Genomic DNA, 15,932 nt, shown 5'->3' with positions numbered 1-15,932 from the left:
TCCGCTTGGAATGCCCGGTCCGGCGCTGGAGCCGCCGTCCTGGTCGAATGCGTCACGGACGGTAAAGCGGCCGTTTGTGTTCAGCGGCATCTGCACGCTGAGTTTAATGCATATTGTATATCTCACACCGTCCCGGCCATAGTAGAGCGCCTGAGATCTGGGCATGCTAGAAATGTGGCATGATGCAAGAAAATAAGGCTTGTCACTCTCAGAAGGCAACTGGGGGGATGCTTTCTTCTGCTCTGGTTGGTCGTTATTTGTGACCACATACACACACGCACAAAGCAAGCTTGGCCAGCATTTCCTTCAATATGACCCATACATCAGTTGTGCTGTTGTGGCTGTATGCTACAGTATTTAAATCCCCTAGGGTTCCATCATGTGAAATAGCCTATAATGGACTATCGGGGAGAACGCTTTAAGCGCTCATGACAGCTCACCAGAGCGGACCTGGGTGCTGTTTACCCCCGTCACGTTTAACGCATACATCATCATAGAGATTGCTTGCCTTTATACGTTTCATTTTATCTTATCTTCACAGTGTACACATGGCGTTATCACGCCGTCAGCCGTGCAATGCCTTACCTCTGCTGTTGCTGGAATCCACTGCCCCACAGCTCCCGCTATAGCGTTTATGACAAGGAAGGGTTACGCGGACCACATTCAAACACACATTCCTGTTAATGCATCAAAGCCGCGCGTCCTAGGCTCCACGGCGCGTATCCTATGAGAACCACCCGTCTTCTGTCTAAATGCGCTATTCGTCCCTCGATATATTCCAATATTGCTTTTCTCCAAGGATATGCTTCGGTCCCCTGTCACGTCGTCCTCATACAAACAGCCTGTCTCTTTTTTTCCGCTCACAATCGCTGCAAGCTTCCGTGTACGCGCATCGCGCGCCCATGATTGCAGTAGGATCGTCGGAGCGAGGATCCTGAGTTGTTGCGTTATCCCGGTCTATCGGAACGCATTTCCGGTCTGTTACTGCCTTCGAGCTGTGTACGCCCGTTATCATTCCCTGGAGCGAGAAGAATATGACCGTGCCAATAAGACCAACAAAATCAATAGGGAGAATAATTACAGAGTTCTGACCAAAAATCGGACAAAGAAATATCCAAAACATGCATCGGTAACGGATATCCCTCTATCAGAAGTGAGAAGTCCCGCCCTCTCACTCTCGCCTCTCGCCGCTAAACCCATGTAACATAAAGTCCCGCCCTCTCTCCCCCCCCCCAATAACGCTCGTTTGGAGCATCCCGTTCCAGCCAGGCGTACCGTCGTGAGATGAAGAACGCCTGTGAACGAGGTTACTCATAGTAGGATGGGAAAGCGTCTTGCGATGGGCGGTAACAACTGGGAGGACAGTAAGAGATTGAACACTAGTAATTTGCAGAAAATGACAAGCCGATTGTTTTTTCGCCGACCACGTCTTCAACGGAATCGTTTGCGTATTTCATCAACACTGTCATTCAGCACATGGCGTTCACTGACATGGGGTGTGGTCAAGGACATACAACCCCTACCCTTCCTAATCCTACCCGTTACATTCATACAATTATTGGATGTCAATTAAAGTTGTACCTCCGTTCTCTTCTGTTGAAAATGCTGGCGATCAAGAGATCGCCGTAAGATCTTTGTTTTATTTTTATATATGATAATGAATGCTTTTACTGTGTAGCTACGTAGCAACTTAATTTAACCCATAGGCTACCGTTGTTCAGTCTGTCCCCTTAAGCTGATGCTTTCTGCGAATTCAAAAACTGGTTCGGCATGCTTGCATGTGTGAACATGAAGCTGATGGGTGAAATATGTCACGTCTATAGGTCATTTTATCCCATCTAAAGACCTGTTTAAAGGATTTTTCATATATTGAAAGATGACTTCCCTTAGCATGGGGGACTGCATACGGACAATTAGTGGACATTTGAGACTAGTGTGTAAGTGGTCTGTGGTTGTCAGTGTTTCTGCGCATGTGCCTATGTGTTGGTGTGCAGGTGCATTCTTGCATGCATTTCTGTTTGTGTGTGTGGGTGTGTCTGTGTGTGTGTGTGTGTGTGTGTGTGTGTGTGTGCGCGTGTGTGTGTGTGAGTGAGTATGTGTATACAGGGTGGGTACCACTGTGGACATAATACACTCCAGCCAAACCCTCCTGTGCACCTCAATAAAGGCAATTTAGCCGTGCACTGGCGACAAACCGCTGCAGGGCTGCCTCTCTACTCTCTACCCAAGCACCATTCAGCACGTAACACGCGGACAATGCCTTCACCGGCGCTGGCCTGGAACTACGAGGGGTGGAGCAGAGAGCTATAGGCCCCAAAGGCCTCACTCTCAGCCGGCTCCTAAGCATTCCACCTGTTTTGCCACCGGTGTCACCTTCCCCCCCTGATGACATGTTGAGCAGCCATTTTCTTAAAAAGGGAATCCCTTACGTTCTGACGGCCCAGAGCACCGGCAGTCATCCACACCTACGGGTGAAACCTATACACTACGCTATAGGCGCGTTCGCGGTCCTGGTGATAACGAGACGGCTCGCAGAGTGACGACGCTCACGCTTACGCTTGTTCTCCGACTGCGACCGTTCATGTGCACTGCGTCTGAAAGTTATTCACAGCAGGGTTTTTTTTATCCGATAAAGAACTGTCAGAACTAAACAGAACTTAGTAGGATCCGTTTCAAGTTTGTACGCCTTTATTTCCTTGTAGCCTATCACCTACTATCCTTTTGCTCATATTTATGAGAAGCACGTTGTGTTGCCACTGTATGGAAGGCTACACCTGCCCTTATCTAGAGCTGGTTTACCAGTACACTATGTTTAAAACTTAGCAAAGTCGATGCCAACAGACGGTTACAACGTCAATCAATAGTAAAGTATGTGATATGATGGTTGATTCTTTTATATTGAGTAAAACGTTCATGTCCAGCCATGTTCATGCACATCACTAGTAAACCATACGTCACCAACTGGGCAACTCTGTTATCAAAATCTGGCCCCAGTTGCCGAACGGAAGTAGAATCATAAGAGCGTCACAAGGTGTCGTTCACGAGAACTTTCCAATGTCGCGAAAATGTTTTCCCCATAATTCCCAGCGATGTGAACGCACCATATATCACCACCTATAGGCCACACCCATAAACTACACTACTATCACCACCTATAGGCCACACCCATAAACTACACTACTATCACCACCTATAGCTGAAACCTATACACTACACTACTGTCACACCTATAGGCCACACCCATAAACTACACTACTATCACCACCTATAGGCCACACCCATAAACTACACTACATAACACCTATAGGCCACACCTACAAACTACACTATATCACACCTATAGGCCACACCTATAAACTACACTACTATCACACCTATAGGCCACACCCATAAACTACACTACATAACATCTATAGGCCACACCCATAAACTACACTACTATCACCACCTATAGGCCACACCCATAAACTACACTACATAACATCTATAGGCCACACCCATAAACTACACTACTATCCCACCTATAGGCCAAAAGATTTGAGGGGAATCTGGGATGTAGAGATGGAGGGAGGGAGGGAGGGAGAGAGGGAGGTAAAGGATGGGAGGTGAGGGGGGCAGGGAAGCCATCAGGGGATAGTGGATGGGCCCGGAGGGACAACGGATGGGTACATTTCAAACGTTGGCCCCCCCAGATGGATGTAACACAAACACATCTCACCTTTCAACTGGAAAAACCTGGTTGAGCTCGGTTAAACTTTAAGTACGGGTCCATGGTTCCATGGTTTTCATGAAGAGCATTTCTTTGTGCTTGAAAATCCATTTTAGACATTTTTCAACACACATGTTGACATTGAGATGAACCTTGAGATATAACTAAACTTGTATGTTTACTCTTCTTACTGTGTTTGAACCCCATTAAAGATAACATAGAACCACACACTTTTCTCTACAAATGTTAGTCATTCATATCAACATATTTGTCTCATCATCACAGTTTCGCATTACCCCCTCCTCTAATACAAATGTCTGTTATCATTGTTGCTCATAGATATGACTGTAAAAGACACCACCACGTTTCCTGTGAGCCACATTGACGGAAGACAGCAAGCCAAATTTGAGACCTAAACATTAACCCTTTCTTATGCTTTACACAGGACGTGGTCATGGAAGCATCCATTCAGATCTGAATCCTAATCTAAATCGATGCTACAATTCTGCCATTCTAAACTATTCTGTACTTGGTCATGGTAACCACCTTGTTAAACAACAACAGACAAGTCACACATAATAACACATTTTTCGCTCTTCAGTCAATGAAAAGAATAACCTCTCTCAAATAAATTATTTGGTTTGGTCTTGTGGTTCCGCTCCCATCGTCTGGTGATAGAAAACAGGCTTTCATCCGTCTTCCCCATGATTTACCCTCACGTTCCCAGTTCGACCACTCCATCTCGTCGTTCATGGTCTTGTCTGCTCCTGCTTCCTGTGGAGCTATGTGGAGCTTTCATGGTCCGGTAGGTCCAGTAAACAGGGTAGTAAATTCTCATCTGGTCTGGCCCTGAACTCTCTTATGCCTTTAATGGAAGAGATCAAAGAATGGAGCTTTGAAGCTCTGGAAGAATAGGATGCTCTCTTTGTCGTTGCCTCTCCCCCATCTCTCTCTTTCTTCCTCTCTCTTCTCTGTTTTTCTTTTTATCTGTCTGCCTTTCTTGCCTTTCATTGCTGTGTTTGTGTGTGTGTGCGTTTGCATCCGTGTGTACCATTGTGTGTCCATGCATATGTGTTTGCATGTGTGTGTGTCAGTGTGTGTGTGTGTGTGTGTGTGTGTGTGTGTTTCAGTGTGGGTATGTGTGTAGGGCTGCAGCCTGTTGTCATTTTCAGGGAGCTGATGAGGGACCAGGCATTAGTTCAGCTGGGGAAGAGGAAGGCCTCTCCTCGGCCACTGACAGGGTTTATAGAGAGCAATAAAAGGCCCATGAGAGCACAACTGGCCAACTGGCAGCTTGATCAACTGTTACAACATAGGCTTCTTCAGTGATACCAAATAATCAAGCTGCCAGCGGAGATTGGAGAGCTCACATCCATCATGTCACCATGAGGCCCAATGTCAAAACAATGGAGCTGTTTGTTGAAACGGGATGACGCCCACGGCTGCGGGAGCACAGTACAGATTGTTTGACTTCACCTCCAGCGGCAGCGTTTTGGGGTCTGCGGTGAAGTCGAAAAAAAACTCAGGCTTAAGTCAGCCGGCCTAAAGCACATAAACAACCCCCAAGAGGCATTCTAGTGTTTTCTTCAGGTGGATCCCCGCGGAACGTGGAGAAGAACCGCTGCTTTTTAAGGCGCGGGGCAGATGTCTGGGTCCGGTTGCATCAATCAGGGCGCCTGCCGACGTTTCCCTCGGTTGATAAACAGTGTGGTGTTACGGGTTGTTTGGGGAGGCTTTGCAGCTGGAGCTCTCTGGAGCTGCTCTCTGGATCTCTGCCGATCCCAGCAGAACAAGGTGAGGAGATGATTATGTTTGATAATCCCGCAGTAAGCTGCCAGGGCTCTTGGCAACCCCCGGCTCATTAGAAACAAATGCTAGGCCGGACTCAAAACAAAACCACGATGAGGACATGTGCATTCTGGACTTTATTTATGCGAACTGGAGTACAATTAACATAAATAAAGTGGGGTGATTTATATTAGGGATGGTTTCAATATTATGAATAACACACTATTTGTTTAGTGGTGCTAATGGCACACTGCATTTGATTTAAGCGGTTTTCACTGTTTTTGGTTGAAGTGAATTGGCCATAAAATGTCCATAAAGATGAATAAAATACAGTGTGTGTTTTTTTATGTCTGTGTCCTTGAGCCATTTCTTTGTTCGAGCCTGACATGTTAATTAAGTGGTATTGTTTGCTACTGACACAAGTTGAATAGGTTATGTGCAATGAAAACCATGTGCACACGTAGTATATACACGAGCACCCAACACGCAGAAACTAGGGACTATTTCATCTTCAAACAATGACCCGATAGTTAAGATAAAACATAGACCCGTTTTTAAGATCAATGGACAATAGAGCTTGATCATGTGTCGCCAATGCCTTGCCCAAGGGCAGTGTGTGTGTGTGTGTGTGTGTGTGTGTGTGTGTGTGTGTGTGTGTGTGTGTGTGTGCGTGCGTGTGTGTGTTTGTTTTAATTTGATCATGGTTGTGTCTCAAGTCAGACGTTTTTCGGCTTCCTCTTCACTACATCATGTCTATTTAGATGCCTAAAATAAATAAATAAATTAAAACCCTTTAACCCTGACCCACTTCGCGTCAAACACATCTCAATATTTATGCAAGATGGCCGCCTAGTGGTAAAAGTTGGAGTGTGCACACGCACATTGGGATGGACCCACTACTGTGTTAGGGAAAAATATTAATATATCATATACCGTAGGATATATTGAGGGAAGGCCTATGCTAATTAGGCCCCACTCTAGATTGCAAGATTAAACGGACTGGAGTTGTAGGCCTATCATATTTCTTGGTATTCCAGTATAGAGGGTGAGTTGATCAGCCATTGATCTGATGAAGTAGTTTACATATTAGTGAACTACTACTGCAGTAGTTCACTAATATGCAAAACTTGTTCGTTTTTTTTTTTTTTTAACTCTTGCTGGCTGCCTGCCCCAGACGTATTTCCTTTTATTTATTTGTATACACAGAAAGGACTACTACAATTCTTAAAATGAATAAATGTCTCTAATCATTGTTGCACAAAGATATGACATAAAGATATGAGATATAAAAAAAACACGACCACATTTCCTGTGGTGACGGAAGACAGGAAACTAGTTTATATTTTGTTATAATATTAGGTCAATATTATAACCATAGACGTATGATTATAATCGCTACCCGAAAGCGCGCAGCAGGACCCCTCTAGGCCGCTAGAGGCGCGCTGCAGAACCCCTCCAGGCCGCTAGAGGCGCCCTCACCATGAGTGGTATATCCGGGGGACATCACACCGGGGACAGGAGAAGAACAACACTCACGCTAAGAGGTTTGTTTCTGTCAAGTTATTTTACATTAATTTACGATCGTTTGAGGTTTACTTTCAATTTTTTTTTTATCTTTAGGCAAGTATAATACATGCAGCGTACTGAACTCAGTGCACTTTTAGGTCAGCTATAGTCCACAGCGGTTCATTTGGCTGCCTCGTTTAAATTCTGCTGCTTCATTCATCACTGCGAGGAGCTAACAGGCTAACGGGCTAGCTCGCGTTGGCATCCTCTTCTCTGGACAGACGTGTGGACGGTGGTCGTTTAAATTAAGTTAAATTAAGAGATGCAAAGTACTACTCTGTACCTTTTTCCACCAGCCGCTGTACCGATCTGTCTGTCTGTGGTCCGGGATTCAGTTGTTGTTGTCGGATAGCAGGCGCTAGGAGCTAACTCTTTCACTTTCGGTCTGTGAGAGGAAGCTAACCCCAGCTCTCAATAATCTGTTTTTAATGTTACTCAACTCTGAATTAATTCTAAGTTTTGTTTCCCCTGTAGCAACGCAATCTGACTGCAATCAAAAATGGTGAGTTCACTCAAATACTTTCAAAAATAGAAAAAAAATGTGACAATGCGTGTTTGTTTTTTTCCTGTCTTTAATTAAATGCATTGTGGAATAATACAGAAGTGGCTCAATTCTGTTTCAGTCCCGCCGATATGATTCCCGGACGACCATCTTCTCGCCTGAGGGTGAGTGCAACGTGTTTGTCAGTGTGGTTCTCTGTACAGCTAAAGGGTGCCTACAGGTTGGGTGGGCTGTAAACACTGGGGATCGAACCCACAACCCCTCTGCTGGGACTCTTAACATCCTAGCAACTGACGTCCCATTGCATGGGACCTTAACTGATTTTACAGCTATTTTGGTTAGCTTTTAGCACAGATATTGGGTTACAGTATGATTCGTTTTTTTTAAATATGTTTACCATTTACCATTTAATATGTATTTTAAGTTACACTTAAGGTTATTTGTGTGGTGCAGTATTCGTTTGTGTCATGGTCTGATATGTACATTAATTGTGTGTGTTTGTTTGTAGGCCGCCTGTACCAGGTGGAGTATGCCATGGAGGCCATTGGCCACGCTGGAACCTGCCTCGGAATTCTAGCCAATGACGGCGTGTTGCTGGCTGCCGAGAGGCGGAACATTCACAAGCTGCTGGACGAAGTGTTCTTCTCAGAAAAGATCTACAAACTCAACGAGTGAGTAGCTGTTGTTATATCTTGTTGGTCATATACTTATATTTGTAACCCAGTTCAGGTCGTAATATTTGGTGTCTTGTATCAGAGTATTATGTTTTTATTAGGTCTGTCTCCGTTTTATGTCTGCTAGAGTAACATGATTTGGATTAGACCTGGGCAATAAAACAATCAATGATCGTATCGTGATAGACTTTTGATCAATATCAATATAAAACATGTTCAATATATATCGATAAGAGACTGGACCACCGAATCTAGCAGCTGGGTTTGTTACACAAACACAGTTCCATACTTATTTACAATATCTGAGTGTTTCTCATTGTTGTATCGACATTGGAGTATTTATCAATGCAGAACAGTGGACGGTCAGTAAGTGTTAAACAGAAGTGTTTAAATCCAGCATGGTAATTCCTAGTCTTTTTAGGTCATTAAAATGATCAATAGTTATCAATATCGATCAATATGATCAAGTAATATCGTGACATGTCTTTCAGCCATATCGCCCAGGCCTAATTTGGATTCTATGGTAAACTTCTAAACATGGACTGGCCTCTAACTTGCCAATTCAGACTAGGCAACCTGACCATTGTGAACCAGTATGATCACCCATGTCTGCATACTGGGTGACCACCTCCCAATAATTATATTAAGAAAACACACCTGACGATTACAAACAAATGTAGTGAAGATGGAACACCATTGCCTTTGTTGCAAATGATGAACTGCCCTGAATTGTTTGAAATCAGCTATATCTTCTTGTCATTCTGTTTTTCATCTCTTTGCGTTGTCTTCCCTCCCTCTTCCAGAGACATAGCGTGCAGCGTGGCCGGAATCACATCAGATGCTAACGTGCTAACCAATGAACTGAGGCTAATAGCCCAGAGGTGAGCCACTGAATATGTAGTACTTGATACAAGGTTATATGCCATTGTGTTCTCTGGTTGTTTTTTACAATTGTGTATTTTTGCTGATCAGATAAGAGTATGTAGAAGGTTCCTCCCTGAGCATATTTTACAATAAAAGGACTACTTTAGCAAGTGATGTCAATGTCAACTAGTATTCACAGACGAACTGACAGACATTTTACAGTAACAATTCTGAGTATGTTCATTTAAATGAAAGTGATGGATGTTGAGTTAAAAAAAAGCAAACATTCATACAGATATAGTTGGTCAGGTTTTTTTTCTCTCGCTAATGCAGGATCAGGTCATTAAGAATATCAAAAATATATTGCTAAGAATGAGTTCGTTTTTTTTGGCCCGCACACACACATAGTGAGTACCCTGTGTTAGAAATATAAGTACCGGGTACGGCAGCATGACGCGTCCCCCGTCCCGTCCCTCCAGGTACCTGCTGCAGTACCAGGAGCCCATGCCCTGTGAGCAGCTGGTCACCGCCCTGTGTGACATCAAACAGGCCTACACCCAGTTTGGAGGTACGTCGCTCCCTTGCACCCCCCCTGGCGTCACTACCAAATCCACACACACACACACACACACACAGGCCTACCAAGTGGACTGTACCAACTGGTAGGCTGATCCATCCGTCATACGTCTTCTAGGGGATGGACACTCCCATGTGTGATGTCATAAAGGGTTGATTTTTAGATGCCTTGTAATGGCTGATCCACATCACACCTGGTGGTGTAATAGTGGGGCCTTCTAATGGGACAGTGAGTGTGTGTGCCCTTCCCCTGCGCTATCAGAAGTAATTGCTGACAGGGGGTGCTGGGACACCAGTAGATCGAGCGGTTTGCTCTGGGCTGTTGCACACAGCAACACATACCAACCCAGCGTGTTTAGTCTTGTTGACGGCTCCCTGAAAACTCCCGTTTTCCACTCAGTCCTGCGCCTTCAACATGTTTCTAATGAAATATTCCTTCCAAAGTCTCATATTCACAGTTGTTAGGTTGTTGTGTGAATCAACGGCATGACTCAAAAGAGAGTCCATTGTGGATACTATCAAATTAATAAAAATGAATTCAAAGATCTGTGGACTTGCAGTAGCTTACAACCTTAGTAATAATTAATGTAATACTAATTGTCTTTTCTCTCTCCCCTTCCGCTCTTTCGTGTGTGTGTGTGTGTGTGTGTGTGTGTGTGTGTGTGTTTGCGATGGATCAGGAAAGCGTCCGTTCGGCGTGTCCCTGCTGTACATGGGCTGGGACAAGCACTACGGGTTCCAGCTGTACCAGAGCGACCCCAGCGGGAACTACGGTGGCTGGAAGGCCACCTGCATCGGCAACAACAGCGCCGTGAGTCATCCTGCAGGGTCCCTCGGGGTCAGGGGTCACCCAGGGTCAGGGGTCACCCGGCCTGCCACATCAAACCCAAGGGCCAATGAAGTGGCAGGCCCTCGTTTCATTTAGTGTAATGTTGAACATATTTTATACAACAAAAGCTCCCCTCTTTGTGACAAACGTTCGCTATTTCACAACGGTGGGTACACACCTTGTTGAGACCCAGTTTGCAATCCGACCTGCAGTCCTCTGCTGCTCCTAGTTATCCCTCTATCAAGTCATTTATGAAAAGGACGCACTGTCCTGTCCACAAATGCACACAAAAACCTAATTAAGAAAGGGCAGAGATGTGATTCCATATACTGCAGACAGGGGGCGCCCAGTCACATATTTTTCTGATGGAGGGTTATTGTTATTACATACATTTTAAAACCGGAATTGACCAGAACACGGATCCAACCTTGCTTGACCATGACCTTGTAGCGGTGGATTGTCAAGCTAGCTTGCTAGTTAAGGTTTGTTTACATAAATGGTCGCGTTTCGAGGTAATTATCAGTGTTTTGGATGCAGCATCAGACAGGGCGTCGTGTCCTTACAGACGTTGCCGCCCTAGTGATTGTGTAATGCGGGATGCATAGCTCTGTGTTGAGCTTCTCAGAGTGGTAACCTGTATGACGGCTATCAGGACTGTGGCTGGGCTTTCCAATACAAAACCTCTTTATTTTACATGTAGTAGTACTTGGATGGTTTTAACAAGTGTTTTCTATGGACCGTCTTCAACATAATAAGCTTTTACTTTGAAGCAGCATTTTATCTTGAAGTGTACTTTAATCTTGACATGTCGTGTTTACCCGTACCCCCCCCTACAGTCTGCGGTGTCCATGTTGAAGCAGGACTTCAAAGAGGGCGAGATGTCTCTGGCCTCTGCGCTGGCCCTCGCCGTCAAAGTCCTCAACAAGACCATGGACGTCAGCAAGCTGTCCGCCGAGAAAGGTCAGTGCCCGGCCCGCCGTCTCTGAGCTCCTGATGGGCAGGAGAACACGAGGACTCGATCTGGGCATGGTTAAATGGTGGATGCCGGCTCAGTAAGGAGCAGTGTTGTTGTAGCATAGTGTGGAGGAGCCTTCACTATACCAACGTATCGTAGATTCGGGGCACCACTCCATGAAATGGAGAATTTACGGTGGATTACGGTAATTCAGGGTCAGTTACCAAACTGGGCGTGTGAATTCTCGACACGGATATGAAGTAACAAGATAAAGGGGGATTAATAATAAACCCTCAAAGGAAAAGCTAAATAATAGACAAAAAAAACGGTCAATGTGGAGAGTCACCCTTCAAGGCAGATAATTGCAGCGGTTCACAAGAGCTGCAGCTGAACTGGAAACCCCACAGCTAGATGCTGAGAGACAAAGGCCATGTCTTCATCTATTGCTTTAATCCGTGTTGTTGGAGGAGGATTGTCTGGCTGATTATCTCATGATGTGCACAAACATTTCATGTTACTGTTCAAACAAGGCGCTGTTGTGTATTGCCAGAGACCCTGCAACACTGTGATGAATTATCTGGTGAAGGGAGTCACAAGATGAGAGCGAGCACAGATGGTGTTGGGGGCCGTGAAAGAGGAGCTATAATTCTATCGCTCCTCTTATGCCCTAGCAGGTGTTCTCCACAGTCTGACCACATGAGAATTCAAGAGGGAGCTGTGGTTCGGCTCCTTTCCCCAAACGTTGGCTTCTCCTTCAGCCGGGATCTCGCTGCTACTTATTCAAGGATGCGTGCAGCAGCTCAATCGCAGGCATTAGGATCGAAAGGAATCGAACCCAGAACCTCTCGGCCAAGAGCCTAACACAAAGTAGCCACCGCACTATAAGGCACTTATAGCGATTTACAATAAGTGCATTCAACAATGAAGATACAACCCAGAAAGTGCAAGGATGAATTGTGTACATACAATTGATAAAAATAAGCAAACCTCTTTTTAAGTGCTCACTATGTTCAGTAGGTACTAAAGTAAAGACCTGTATAAAGCTTTTGACCTTAGTCAAACATATTTCTATATCAAAATTTTCTTTCCACTATGGAACAACGGAACCACCATTTACAAGGTTTTGTTTCTAGTGCCAGTGGCTCAGGAGACGGAGAACGTTGGTTGCTAGTTCAATCCCTGTCTTCTCCCAGCTGAGTGTCAAGGTGTCCCCGAGCAAGACAACTAACCCCAACTGCTACCCGACAAGCTGGCTTTTTTTCCCCTGCGTGGCTGACACCGCCGTCTTGTGTGTATGAATCGGTGAACGTGAGGCAGTAATTGTAAAGCCCTTTTTGACTTAAGTTAAGTTAAGTTATCCTTTATTTATCCCTTTTTGGGGGAAATTCTTTCTCTGCTTTTGACCCATCTGGGAGCCGGTGAACACCCGGAGCAGTGGGCAGCCGCAGTGCAGCGCCCGGGGAGCAGGTGGGGGTTTCAGGTGCCTTGCTCAAGGGCACCTCATCCGTGGATGAGGACGTAGGAGAGTGTTGCACAACCACTCCCCCCCATCCATATTTTTGCCTACCGGTCGGGATTCGAACCGGCCACCCTCCGGTTACCGGTCCAACTCTTTAACCAGTAGGCTCTTTAACCGGTCCACGGGGCCACGGATAACCGTTTGGGGTGGGTTTCCTAACCCACTTGCCGCTGGTTAGGAAAGTGCTGTACTCATTCCATTTTAACGTCCGTCCGTCCGTCCGTTTGTCTGGTTGCAGTGGAGATCGCGACGCTGACCCGGGAGAACGGCAAGACGTGCATCAAAGTGCTGAAGCAGAAGGAGGTGGAGGAGCTCATCAAGAAGCACGACGTGGAGGAGGCCAAGGTGGAGAAGGCCAAGAAGGAGAAGGAGCAGAAGGAGAAAGACAAGTAGTCCGTCCTCACGGCCACCTCCGCCCTCACCCCCCCCCCCCCCCCCCCCCCCCCTATATTCAGTGCTTACCTGCGTGTGTATGATTGTGTGAGCTCAGTTGACGAGTGCACTGTGTGAACGTAAGAAGCACATTGTTGCTTCACTTGTGTTGTTTTTTTTTCTTAAAATAAACCCGAATGATTGATCAGGTACTGAGTTTTTTTTTTTTTTCTTTAACGCCATCTGCCACAACCAGTGCTCCGTATTTATGAAGGGCACGGTGTTCTTTGTCCTATTTGAAGGTGCTTTGGATGAAAAAAATCAACTAATGTATTCTAATATATGGTTACCAGGTGTAATGCGATACCCTGAAGATGCCGTCACCACTGCTTTTCCGTGGCTAAAGCGGGGACTGGTTTAATAATGCAGATGTTCAGGGCTATGTGTGAAGAAGATGGACTGTTAACCATCGTATTGGCCTACTTATCGCCCCTGGTTCTTGTTCATCAGATCCCAAAAAGGAAGTGTGACCAGATGTACTCCGTTCTTTCTGGAGTATTTTAGTAAATAATATATATATTTATTTAATGAGGAATAACGTGATATTATTAGTGAAATAAGTATCAAGGGTCATTTTATTGTGCTTACTTTAGTCCGGAATACACAGTTGGCCTACTTAACAATTGTAGCCTACTCAAGCCTAAACAAATATCTAACCTAGGATTGGTCTTGATAAAGCTGTGTTGGTGTATGGGTAGAGATTTATTTGTGGCAGTAGGATATGACTAACTAAACCGAGAAACTATGGCAAGCAGCGCCAGCGAGTTCCTGGAAATGGGATGTTAACCCTAACCCTCATCCGGGAAGCAGCTATCATCCCCAACCTTGAATGAGTTATGTTCAATCAAATGTGAGAACATATTGCATTCATTACTAAACTAATGTCTTGTTACCTACTGACCAACTCACAGCATCTGTCAATCTTCCAACGACTTTCTACACGTGACTTTGTTTAAGTATTTTAAGTGCTCCAAACCGCTCCCAATAGACAGATTTGTCTGTAGGGCAAGCTACACTTATAACTAAGTGACAATTGCCTTTAGGGCATGGCAGTGACTGTGGAGTTCAACAGACTGCAGATTACTGAGGTATTTTGAGTAAATCAGGCCAGCTAAGATCATTTTTCCGAGCTCTCGATTATAATATAAAAGCCTATTTTATTGAAAGAAAATGACTTAATTCAGATAGATATGCATTTTATTTATCGCTCACACGGACAAATGTAGGCCTATCTAAATTATACAAGTGCGTCATAGAATGGTTAACTCTTAACTGTAAACCACGACAGACCCGCCCCCCTCCCAAAAAACACACATTTACATAAAAATACACTTTTGAAAAGATTCAGATATTGACATTGGTTTAACAGCTTTTGAGTCACAGGCCACTCAGCAGTATAGAGGCGTCTGGTCTATGCACATGCAAACTAGGTCAAAATCCAAACACCCCAACACAAAGGAAACGGGAGGATTCTCAAAGTAGGTTATCTGCCCTCTTATAAGTTGACACACAGACGGTATGTCCAATCAATGCTTTTTTTCCCCCCCACATTGCTTATTTTGGTTTTTAAAAGATCTCCGTTCAAAATAAACTTGACTTTGATTGCGGACACAGAATGAAGTCTTTGGCTTTATTTTTGTTCAAGAAAACGAAAAACAAAAAGAACAGTTTTGTATAAACGATTAAGGTGCGGACTGCTGAGGGTGTTTTCTATACCACGGTGCACAGGAAAATCAACACATTCTACAGTAATAAGACTCAAGAGTATAAAAGCACATAGCACTCCTCTCTTTAGGCACAAAAGGCCCTCGCTCTCCCCCTCCTCCGACCAGGCCTTCGCCTCCAGCAGGGTCGCCTACTGCACAGTTCACTAGGACTGGAAAAGGTATGAGCTAGGGGATAGTTCAAACAACAAACTTGGTTGGAATAGACAGTGTCGGTTCCTCTGACAGTGGAAGCCTGTAAATGCCTAACCCGTGTTGGATTAAAAGTTAACTCGCTGCCCGTAACACCTGGGGGGTGTGTACGATGTATGCTTGATGTGCCAGGAACAACACGTCTTCGGTACTAACCGAAGAGATCGTAAAAAAAAAAAAAAAACAGTTTTTTTTTAAGCCGCAAGTGAGCGATGCTAGCTGGAATGATGGCTAGATGGATGATCGCCAATTCTTCTAAATATATATCGATTGGAGTACATTCACATGAAAACTCGAGACACACTGAACTCACACTTGTATAGTTTTAATGCAAAACTACTTTTTTAAACACAATGTCAGCTAAACGTGTGCTACTAAAATCTCCCGTCATGCTGTCTTTCTAGCATGCCCAAGTGGAGCCTACAAGGTGACAACCCCAAAGCCTTGGAAGTCTTAAAAGGGAGGAGCGATATGCAGTGGTTTCTCTCCCGCCTTCACCCATATTGTCCGACCGATGTTGACAGGGCCGTTGACCCATGTTAACATCTGTTCCTTCTGTCAACCAGAGGGAAACATCAAACAGTCACAGCAGAAGAAGCTGA

General features: G+C 44.9%; 2 protein-coding genes across 2 annotated transcripts in view; one reads left to right on the top strand and one right to left on the bottom strand.

The window, feature by feature from the left end:
* Positions 1-4,462, bottom strand: part of LOC311357288 (unconventional myosin-IXAb-like) — a gene marked incomplete at its 5' end in the record, with an annotated part of 30,681 nt that extends 26,219 nt beyond the window's left edge. The window contains one exon of the mRNA XM_084477188.1: positions 4,429-4,462. Coding sequence (XP_084333314.1) covers positions 4,429-4,462 — 34 coding nt within the window. The remainder of the gene's footprint in view (positions 1-4,428) is intronic.
* Positions 4,463-6,989: 2,527 nt separating this feature from the next.
* psma4 (proteasome 20S subunit alpha 4) lies at positions 6,990-13,566 on the top strand. The gene is made up of 9 exons (XM_084476891.1): positions 6,990-7,041; positions 7,538-7,565; positions 7,687-7,729; positions 8,074-8,236; positions 9,043-9,120; positions 9,583-9,671; positions 10,360-10,490; positions 11,345-11,468; positions 13,221-13,566. The coding sequence occupies exons 2-9, from the start codon at positions 7,563-7,565 to the stop codon at positions 13,373-13,375; spliced, it is 786 nt and encodes a 261-aa protein (XP_084333017.1). The 5' UTR covers positions 6,990-7,041; positions 7,538-7,562; the 3' UTR covers positions 13,376-13,566.
* The last annotated feature ends 2,366 nt before the right edge of the window (positions 13,567-15,932 follow it).

This window comes from Micromesistius poutassou (assembly GCF_964030765.1).
Source record: "Micromesistius poutassou genome assembly, chromosome: 13".
Lineage (NCBI taxonomy): Eukaryota > Metazoa > Chordata > Actinopteri > Gadiformes > Gadidae > Micromesistius > Micromesistius poutassou.
This window is presented reverse-complemented; position numbering and strand designations above follow the sequence as displayed.

Excerpts from the sequence above, each read along its gene's own strand:
- psma4 (XM_084476891.1), top strand. Across the intron at positions 7,730-8,073 it reads GACCATCTTCTCGCCTGAGG|GCCGCCTGTACCAGGTGGAG; the intron begins GTGAGTGCAACG and ends GTTTGTTTGTAG. Across the intron at positions 11,469-13,220 it reads CAAGCTGTCCGCCGAGAAAG|TGGAGATCGCGACGCTGACC; the intron begins GTCAGTGCCCGG and ends GTCTGGTTGCAG.